Here is an 11371-nt window from a genome sequence, read left to right on the forward strand (position 1 = left end):
TACACATGGAGTACTGTACATCCAGCACAGAAGTACATTCATCTTCCTCTCCACTGTACCGATTGTGCATGTGCTCCAGTCTGTTCTACACGGTGTGAGCTTTATTCTGATACGTTTAACATCATGTATTTACCAAAAACAACCTGAGATACTGGGACTGTGCTGAGATACACACAAAATCAGAATCAGGATACTTTATTGATCCCAGAGGGAAATTGCTTGTTTGCATTTCCTCACAGTAAAATATCAAAGTAACAATTAGAGTAAAAGTAAAAGTAATAAAAAATGTGCCCTGGGTTGGAACATCTGGATGCAGAAACTCAGAATTAATGCACTCACACAGCACACATACAGTATAATTAAGCAGGATTTATTCCAGATCAATTCCACATGCTGTGAGTAGATAAACAAACAAACATCAACCAACCAACCAACAAACAAAAAAACAAACAAATAACTTAATAAACGAACAAATAAATAAATAAATAGGCGTTAAAGCTAGTAAGGTAGTTACGCTCGAAAATTCAACTTCCTCAAACACATCAGCGTCATTTCCGGGGCGTGGTCTCTCGTGGACGGGGCGGAGAGGAGCCCTGTCGGGGAAAACGCGGCCTACTTTTAAAAGATGGCGAATCCTGAACAGAATGCAGTGGAAGTTGGAGCTGATTGTGAAGGAACAGGCGAGCCGGTCTCCAAGAAACCTCGGAGCAGTGTTCCTTACAATAGCGGCTCTGAACATGTTGTTCACAGAGAGCATAGAGAAAGTAGAGATGAGGCCGACGGGAGCCGTGCGGTGGAGAGTTCGGCACGTTCCCGAGATACAGAGCCAGAGACGGAGACGGAGGACGCTCAGGCCACGGAGGGGAACAACAACAACAACAACAACAACAATGAAGCCGTGATCTCGGAGCTCAGCGAAAACTCCTGTAACGCAGAAAAGACTCTGATACCCGGAGATAAGAGCGAGGCAGCAGGTACAAAACTACACTCGTCCTTTGTTTTTAGTCAATTCAATATTCTGACGCCTTTTCTGTTTACCTTTATGCTAACGTTAGCACGAGAAGCAGCTGAGTGATCTAGTAAGTGTAGTTATGAAACAGTGGACTAGAGAGTAAACTAACTGCAGTACAGAACCGGTTACCTTCAGTAGTAGACGCAGTCAAGAAACTCAGATTCTTTAAGTGGTCAAAGATTAAGCAGTACAGAATGGAGAACTTTATAACGACAACAAAGTGTAGGTAGCTTTCCACAGGTGATCTTACAGTAGAACCCAGCACCTCTCCCAACACCGCACCTCCCCGCACACAGCACCTCTCCCAGCACGTCTCCCAGCACACAGCACCTCTCCCAATGCATCTCCCAGCACACAGCACCTCTCCCAGCACCTCTCCCAGCACCTCTCCCAGCACCTCTCCCAACACGTCTCCCAGCACCTCTCCCAATGCATCTCCCAGCACACAGCACCTCTCCCAGCACCTCTCCCAACACGTCTCCCAGCACACAGCACCTCTCCAGCACCTCTCCCAATGCATCTCCCAGCACACAGCACGTCTCCCAGCACCTCTCCCAATGCATCTCAAAGCACACAGCACACCTCCCAGCACCTCTCCCAGCACCTCTCCCAACGCGTCTCCCAGCACACAGCACCTCTCCCAGCACACCTCCCAGCACCTCTCCCAACGTCTCCCAGCACACAGCACTCCTCCCAGCATGTCTCCCAGCACACAAAGTGTAGGTAGCTTTCCACAGGTGATCTTACAGTAGAACCCAGCACCTCTCCCAACACCGCACCTCCTGCACACAGCACCTCTCCCAGCACCTCTCCCAACACCGCACCTCCTGCACACAGCACCTCTCCCAGCACCTCTCCCAGCACCGCACCTCCTGCACACAGCACCTCTCCCAGCACGTCTCCCAGCACACAGCACCTCTCCCAGCACACAGCACCTCTCCCAATGCATCTCCCAGCACACAGCACCTCCCAGCACCTCTCCCAGCACCTCTCCCAACACGTCTCCCAGCACCTCTCCCAATGCATCTCCCAGCACACAGCACCTCTCCCAGCACCTCTCCCAACACGTCTCCCAGCACACAGCACCTCTCCCAGCACCTCTCCCAATGCATCTCCCAGCACACAGCACGTCTCCCAGCACCTCTCCCAATGCATCTCAAAGCACACAGCACACCTCCCAGCACCTCTCCCAGCACCTCTCCCAACGCGTCTCCCAGCACACAGCACCTCTCCCAGCACACCTCCCAGCACGTGTCCCAACGCGTCTCCCAGCACCTCTCCCAACGCGTCTCCCAGCACACAAAGTGTAGGTAGCTTTCCACAGGTGATCTTACAGTAGAACCCAGCACCTCTCCCAACACCGCACCTCCCTGCACACAGCACCTCTCCCAGCACCTCTCCCAACACCGCACCTCCCTGCACACAGCACCTCTCCCAGCACCTCTCCCAGCACCGCACCTCCCTGCACACAGCACCTCTCCCAGCACCTCTCCCAGCACACAGCACCTCTCCCAGCACACCTCCCAGCACCTCTCCCAATGCATCTCCCAGCACACAGCACGTCTCCCAGCACCTCTCCCAACGCGTCTCCCAGCACACAGCACCTCTCCCAGCACGTGTCCCAACGCGTCTCCCAGCACCTCTCCCAACGCGTCTCCCAGCACACAGCACTCCTTCCAGCACATCTCCCAGCACATCTCCCAGCACACAGCACGTCTCCCATCACACAGCACTCCTCCCAGCATGTCTCCCAGCACATGGTCATGTTTGTATCCAGGAATTCTGTAAACAAGTTATAGGTAAAGTTATGAACTTGAAAGTTGGTAAAGTGGTTGACATGACCGCGTTCTACAGCATATACGTCTTAAACTGATCACAGTTATTTTTTGTCTTTAAACAGAGCTAATGGATGATGTTCACCCCAATGGATTTTATTCGCCTGAGTTAGGTGATGACGAGGACTGCTCTTCTCATGCCAGTTCTAGTGACTGGACTCCTCAGCCACGTATTGGTATGACTGGGCAGTGAAGTTTGTGCCAAACAGTAGTAAAATTATTATGCACTGAAATGCTTCTTGAACCTGCTGTAATGTTGCATGTCTTCTACCAAATGTTATTGTAGATTATTTATATAATTACCAGTTTAATGGGTTTTCGTCTTTTTTTTAGGTTCGTACCATTTTATTCAGCAACAAATAATGCGAGAAACTGATCCACGAACTATTCTGAACGACCTGCTTCCAGAAACTGTCATTCCACCGGATCTTGACGACATGACACTATGGCAGATTGTCATCAACATCTCTGAGCCTCCAAAGAGAAAGAAACGCAAAGATGTTAACACGATAGATGATGTCATCAGACTGCTAAATGATTGCAAAAAGATTCTTGTCCTGACTGGTGCTGGGGTACGTTTGCAGTTGACGCTAACATTTTATGACATGAACGGAACTGTATCATGTAGACTTTGGTTTTACACGTGCTAAAATCTTCAGGATTGTGATGCTTGGTTTCCTTTAAGTGGTTTTGCAAGATTGCATGTGTCATATGACCAGTTTTGGCTTAATAATCTTAATTTTAGACATCAGCGTGCGATTTTAATATGATTACGTGACATTACTTTGCACTGGAGAAAGCAATAGTCTGAGGAGGTATTAAATGCACATGTGCACTTCCACACAAGAGACCAGGCTCTACCTGTATATTCTGCAGTGTACACTCACCGCCTTTTTATTAGGAACGTTTTGCACATTCTTGTGGTTATCTAAACAGCCAATCATGTTTATCTTACAAGATTTTTTATGATCTGTTTGTTAAATGCTATTGAATGTAGTATTACAGTTAGTGTGTATCTTTTATTTATTTATTTTTTTAGTCTTTTTATCATGAAAGGAAACCTTTTTATATTGACTCTGTTCATATGTTTTGTTATCAGGTTTCTGTTTCCTGTGGAATACCTGATTTTAGGTCAAGAGATGGAATTTATGCTCGACTTGCTGTCGATTTTCCAGATCTTCCAGATCCCCAGGCGATGTTTGATATTGAGTATTTCCAAAGGGATCCAAGGCCATTTTTTAAATTTGCAAAGGTCTGTAAACTTTTTTTTTTTGAGGCTTTCCCTTTTATTAGATTGTTAGAAGCAACATAGGCTTTTATTTCCCTTTATTGTAGGAAATCTACCCTGGACAGTTTGCACCATCACTTTGCCACAGATTTATTGCTATGCTGGACAAGAAAGAGAAAATTCTCAGGAACTACACGCAGAACATTGACACTCTTGAGCAGGTTGCAGGAATCCAAAGGGTCATACAGTGTCATGGTATGTTGATTTCAATATTAATTTTGTAAAGTTTAGAGCACTGGTCACCATTGTGTCAAAAGGTCAAAACAAAAGGTCAATCCTGCAAGCATTATTTGTTGAACTATCTTTAAATTGGATATTTTAAAGTTTATTGAGCTGTTTGTTGAGAAGTGAATGTGGGATTTCTCTTTCGAACAAATTCGCTCATGCTGAGTTGTTTCTGATAAAAAAAAAAAAAAAAAAACAGCATTTGATTATGGAAGGGTCATCAATTTGTGTAAATCAACATTTGTATTGTATTTTGCTGATGGCAAGTTGACAATAATGCTTAAAAATCATAACATTTTTTTGACCATTTTTGTTTAAAAAAATACACAGATATTTAGTTCATTTGTGAAGATACAACATATTAAAAACATTCAAACGTAGTAAAGCTGCAGTAATTCACGTTTTGAAAACCGATAAGTTGCCTTTAGCATTCATATATACTGCTATTTTCAGGTTTGTAAATGTATAATAATTAAAGCTAATCCAAGCTGCAAGATTCTACAGCTGACTTGAGCAGCCCCTGAAAATGTCTAACTGAAGGTTGTGTTTTAGATCTTTGGCTATCAGTTTCTTTTTATGCCATATTGAAATATTTAAATTGACTCACTGAAAATGCACATTTTGGGGAAAAAATGAAATACACGCAATATGTTGAAATATAAATAAATGTTCTATCAAATGTTCTCATCACTGACATCATTATCAAATCTTTTCTCAAACAGTTGCAAGTAGGCCAAGCTTTTCAGTATCTAGTATCAGAGTCCTTAACAGATGGTGCTGTTAATTTATTTGCTAATTTGACCTATTTTTATGGTAATTAATTTTTTTTCCAGGTTCCTTTGCGACTGCATCCTGCCTTGTGTGTAAACACAAAGTTGATTGTGATGCTGTAAGGGAGGATATATTCAGACAGGTATAACTACCATTATTATAAAGAACAAAAAAAACATCTCTGTTATAAATAAGAACAATTACAATGCTAAGTTTAGAATTTAACAAATAACTTTCAATCAGTTTGCATGAAATTAGTTGTTTATTTGTCTTAATTTGCCTTTGATTTTACACAAGTATAGGGGAGTGTGGGGTTGGGGGATAGGGGAGTGTGGGGTTGGGGTTAGGGAGTGTGGGGTTGGGGATAGGGGTGTGGGGTTGGGGATAGGGGAGTGTGGGGTTGAGGAGTGTGGGGTTGGGGATAGGGGAGTGTGGGGTTGAGGAGTGTGGGGTTGGGGATAGGGGAGTGTGGGGTTGGGGTTAGGGGAGTGTGGGGTTGGGGGTTGGGAAGTGTGGTGTTCTAGCACCACACTGCCGTCATCACAATCGGGTTCATTAACCAAGTGTGTTGACACACACAAGGAATTTGGTTCCAGCTGTTTGTGACTCTCAAAGTACAGACATAAATAAAACTATACATTCAAATACAGTCATTGCTGGGCCCCTGTGAAAGGCCCTTTAACTTTACATTTTTTTATGAATTCCATAGTACATTTACGGCATTTAGCAGAAGCCCTTATCCAGAGCAGCATACAAAAGTGCATTGAGTTTCTTTGAATGAATAAATCAGCACTGATTCACTGGGTTTAAGACTCAGGATACCAGCTACCTAAAACTCTGTTGAGAGAAATTATAGTGCACTTTGTTTAAAACATAAAGACAGAGAGGCGAAAAGCGCTAATTGAAGTGTTTCAGGAAGAGGTAGGAGTTCACACGGCATTTTAAGATAGGCAGGGATTCAGCTGTTCGGGCATCTAGAGGAAGTTTGTTCCACTACCTCAGTGCCAGAACAGAAGAGTCTTGATGTATACGTACCGCTTCCCCTGAGAGACATTGGCACCAGTCGAGCAGTGCTAGAAGATATGGGACAGCATCGTGCAGTGCGAGGAGTGATGAGAGCTTTAAAGTAAGAAGGTGATGGTCCATTTTTGACTTTGTAGGAAAGCATCAGTGTTTTGAATTTGTTGTGTGCAGCTATCAGAAGCCAGTTGAGGGAGCAGCAGTGGGGTGGTGTGGGAGAACTTAGGCAGGTTGAACACAAGCCACACAGCTGCATTTTAGATCATTTGCATAGGACAAATTAGCATAGTAATACACTGACTAGACATAAGTACCTCATACGAACCCAATTCAAAACACCAAAACTATATTAACATTCACACAGTTCATTTATATGTGACAGTGTAATTCTGGAAATGACTTTGTATAGACAGAGGTGATCGTTTTAATGGGATGTTGTTAGTGTAATAAAACTCGTTACCAGCTGGTTGCTAATGCTGACCAACTTTAGCATGTCATCCGCTTGTCTTTTTGCCTAAATTATGCAAAATATATTTTTAATTACCAATGCAGCAGTGCAGTCATATATAACTGTTCGCAGGTTTAACAAAACATGCTTCAGTGAAAAATAACTATTAAAAAGTACACAAAAAACATCTGAATTACAGTAACCCATGTAAAAAGCATTTCATTAATTTACACGTCTGAATCTTAATAGCTGATGTTTTAATAACATTTATTTCACCACATTGGGAACTAGATAAAATTTGCTATAAATCAAATGTCTTGAATGAGTTAAACAGTGTTAGAAAATGACTTGCATTTTCTTGCATGATCCATTCTGTATCTAATCCCAAATGTATCTTGTGTAGTTGTACATACGAATGTTGTAATCATAAAGACTGTCCTGGGCTCTGATTGGAAGGAAAATCAGTATAACTCTATCACACTGCATTAGGCAAGGTTAATCAATGAAACAGTGATGACTAAATAGTTCAATGAAAGTAACAATTATACTGCTTTTGAGTTGCAGTATTTGGAAATGCAGTGTTCACAGGTAAAGTCCTGCCATTTCCAAATATCATGACAGCAGGAAAAGAATCCTACTCTGTCTCTTTGGCTCTTTAGTGATTTAAAAAAAATTATCTTTTTGCAGGTTGTTCCCCATTGTCCAAAGTGCCCGGATATCCCATTCGCTATTATGAAACCAGACATTGTCTTCTTTGGCGAGAACCTCCCTGAAGCTTTTCACAGGGCCATGAAGCAGGACAAGGACGAGGTGGATCTCCTCATTGTTATTGGATCCTCTTTGAAAGTACGACCAGTGGCTCTTATCCCAAGTAGGTTTCAACCAATTTATAGTTTAATTATTTACTTCCCTCTCTGTTGGGAGCACCAGTACCATCTGCACATTTATGTTTTTTTATTGATCAATTTAAGCCCAATTGTGAGAGCATTTATGTAGATACAGTTTAAGAACTTTGGTTAATATTCACATCAAAAATCTGAATGAATAAACATCTTTGTTAATACATGCATGGCTTGGATGTGGACACCAGAAGGGGCAGTCTTTAGTATTAAAACTGCTAAAATCTCCTGAGTGTTTCACAGACAACAATCTAACTGGATAAACAGTTTACACAAAATGGTGAAAAAAACTTTGAGTGGAAGATCTGCAGGATGAAACACCTTGATGATGAGAGAGTTCAGAGGAGAATGATCAGGAAGTCTATAGTAACTCATATAAGCACTCTAGAGCCATGGATATACATTGAGATGGATGAGCTACAACAGCAGGATATGCAGCATTTTGTGTTGTTTAAGAAGTTTTTTCTTGCCTCCAGCAGTTTTATGACCAAACCTGACAGTTGAAGCATCTAAAAGGGTTGGAAAAGATCCTAATTAGATCCACTCTGTTGATTGCGGTTTGTCAAACTCTGGTGGAACGTGGTTTTAATGTCAATACAAGCCAGAGAACATGCACACATTGGATTTTTAGATTTTCACCTAAATTTGACCAGACCATTCCAATGATTTTTATTTAAATTGTTTTTTTAAGATCTGGTATTAACAGCCGCACTAAAATATTTTTAGGGGTGTGACGGTAAACAAAATGTATAGTTTGGTACTTACCTCGGAAAAGTCACGCTTCGGTACAATTACGTTACAGTTGGGGAGGAAGAAATGCAAAACAAAATTGCTGGTCGTTTTTTTTTTTTTTAAACAGTTTATTCTAAATAAATTTGTGAACATTTAACAGTTTTCAAAACAATTTTAATAGAATGCTTGCTTAGTTAAATAATATAAAAGAATATTTTATAAAACAATGCATAAATAATGCAATACGTTTTTTAAAATATTGATTAAATTAAAGAATCTTATAAATTGGCACAAATTAAAATAATAAAAAAATGGGATAAATTTAAATGAAATGGTTTACATTTGGTAAAACCTAAATACTTATTTTAAGGAGGAGGATCATAGGGTGATAGCAGAGCTATGGAGGTAGCAGAGCTGAAGATGTTGAGATGTTTATTGGGATTGACGACGATGGACAGGAATAGAAACGAGTATAATAGAGGAACGGGGCATGTAGGACGTTGGAAGACCTGCAGGTAGTTGGTGTGAAAGAGGCAGATGTAGAGGACAGGGGGGTTTGGAGACGGAGGATCCACTGTGGAGATGACATTTGCAAGAGCCATTTGGGTAATACAGATTCTCCTTTTTAAGAGTTTTCAAGAATAATATTTTCATTAAAATAAAAGATTTCATATTTTTAAAAAATTTTTATTTATTTATTTATTTAATAATAAAAAACATTGACACTGCACAGGTATTATAAACAAAAATTAAAGTGTATAGTTGTATATAAGAGGGGTGTGTGATCTTACCAAAAAATGTATCAATATCTCATGTTGTTCGGAGACGCAAAACGGTGCTGGGGCTTTGTTTGCCTTTTTTTTTTTGTTAGGGTTTTGTTTTTGTTTTTTTTATAAACAAAAATAATTCAATGTGGTGTCAAACGTAAGTCTCTTAATATTAACGTCTTGTTTTTTTAAGTGTAGAATAAATACATTTCACATTTGTAATCATGCTTATTTTTTGCGTGTGATATTGATTTACTATCTGAAATGATATAAATGTACACATTTTCTGCCCCCATATCATTCTAAATGCATTTTAATAGACTGAATTATGCAATGAAAGAACGCACTCTAAATGCGCACGAGTCTAATCAACTAGACTTCATCACGTGATCTTTGCATTCACTTTGTAGGTGTGTTATTAAAACAATTATGATATCACTTATAATCATTTGCATGTATTTTTATTTGTCTCAAGGCTCTGTTCCTCATGAAGTCCCTCAAATTTTGATCAACCGAGAGCCCCTGCTTCATATGAACTTTGACGTAGAGTTGCTAGGAGACTGTGATGTCATTGTCAACGAGTTGTGTCGTCGACTGGGTGGTGACTTTGAGGAGCTTTGCTACAATTCTTCTCGACTAAGTGAGATCACAGACATACCTCCTCCTCTGCCGACTACTGAACCCGAACAGGCATGTGCTAAAGTCCAAACATCTGACGTTCAAAATACTAGGCACTTTTTAACAGAACAAGACGAGTCAGTTGGAGAAACATCGGAGACAATAACAGTTCTAGACTCTTGTGCAAATGCACAGTTCCCTGATGATGGGGGTTTGAACACATCTTGCACAGACAAAGAAGCAATATTCTCTTTAGGGTCACAAGACGGACCAAGCTCACCAAAACCTTCAACAGAAGAAAATGATGGCTGTCCTTGCTGTGAGAGCTCAGAGGTCCATCAGGACTGCCAGTTGATGGTTGTTGGACAACAAAAAAGAACAGGGATTAGAGAGCTGCTGGATAAGCAAACTGAAGAGAAGCACACAAATCAAAGAAATTATCTTGGCAAACAATGCTGGTTGAAACTTTGTCGAAATCCAATTAGTAGTCGCCTTGGAAGTAAGATTCTTTCTTTCTCCTTTGTTACATTATACATTTTAGGCATTTTCTTAAGACTTTGATTTATTTCTGAATGATTAGCTTATTTCAGCATAACATTCAATGTTGAGTATTCAGTTGCTTGAATAATAGTTCATTATGTTCATTGTCGGCTTTCTGATACTTGATTACTTTGGCTTTTTTATCCTCCTTTTTTCTAGCTTCCCAATACTTATTTCAGGTTCCAAATCGTTACATTTTCCATGGGGCTGAAGTTTACTCCTGCTCAGAAGATGAGACATCAAGTTCTTCTGACTCTGAGGACTCTTGCTGCAGTGGTTTAGATGAACAAGAAAGCGATGCAGAGGAGGTATGCACACCTGGAGCCTCTTTGAGACCTGGTGAAGGCGGTGTTGCAAAGACAGCGGATGAAAATAAAAGCATTTCCAGCATTCATACAAACAATATAATGGAAAATCTTGACACAACGACAGACCTTTAAAATAAGGACCTTCTGTTTTTCTTTAAGTTTTGTGTACATGTATTGTGTTACTTCAGTTTGAGACTGTATATTTTTGTACTCCTCTCCTCAGTCCCACCCTTTTTATGGTTGCAGCGTGCACCAAATCTATTTGGACATGGACGTCACAGTAGTGTTTTTTTTTTTTTATTGTTTGTTTTGTTTCGAATATAAGGTTGTTTGTAACTAATTGTGACTTTTATATTTAGGCATTTCAGTATTTTATATGTGCTTTATTGTTTTGGTTGTATAACTTTTGTGTCCAGTTCAGCCTTTGATAAGTATATGTTTTGGATAAATTAACTTAATCTCTGTTTACTTTGGTTGCATATTTCTTGTACACCAGTTTAACTATGCACAAACCTGTAGGATAATTCTGATGAGAAAAAACAGTACAAAGCAGAAGTCATAAATTTGGATTGTCTTTACAAATTATATACTGATTTAAAAAAAAAAAAGCGGTTAAAGGCTTTGGATGACAACAGGTAACTGGCACAAACATAAATTGGAAAAAGCCAATGGTTTTGAAAATCACTGCATTTTATACTGTAATAAGCCTCAAGCACACTTGTTTGGTGTTTAATATAATTTACATTTTTATGGATGTGGTGAATGAAGACATGCAGGTAGTTGGGTTATAAGTGACAGATGTAGAGGACAGGGGGTATGGAGATGGATGATCCACTGTGGAGACTCCTAATGGTAGCAGTCGAAAAAAAGAAGAATAAGATGATTCTAAAATGAAGTTCAACTGTGTC

General features: G+C 40.4%; 1 protein-coding gene across 1 annotated transcript; it reads left to right on the plus strand.

Annotated features, from left to right (window-relative positions):
- Positions 1-529: 529 nt before the first annotated feature.
- On the plus strand, positions 530-10931 carry sirt1 (sirtuin 1). Its single transcript, XM_046835563.1, has 9 exons — positions 530-974; positions 2913-3023; positions 3181-3419; positions 3947-4099; positions 4183-4330; positions 5194-5273; positions 7287-7470; positions 9473-10114; positions 10315-10931. The coding sequence occupies exons 1-9, from the start codon at positions 626-628 to the stop codon at positions 10593-10595; spliced, it is 2187 nt and encodes a 728-aa protein (XP_046691519.1). The 5' UTR covers positions 530-625; the 3' UTR covers positions 10596-10931.
- Positions 10932-11371: the final 440 nt, after the last annotated feature.

Source organism: Silurus meridionalis, chromosome 2 (assembly GCF_014805685.1).
Source record: "Silurus meridionalis isolate SWU-2019-XX chromosome 2, ASM1480568v1, whole genome shotgun sequence".
NCBI classification, from domain to species: Eukaryota; Metazoa; Chordata; class Actinopteri; order Siluriformes; family Siluridae; genus Silurus; species Silurus meridionalis.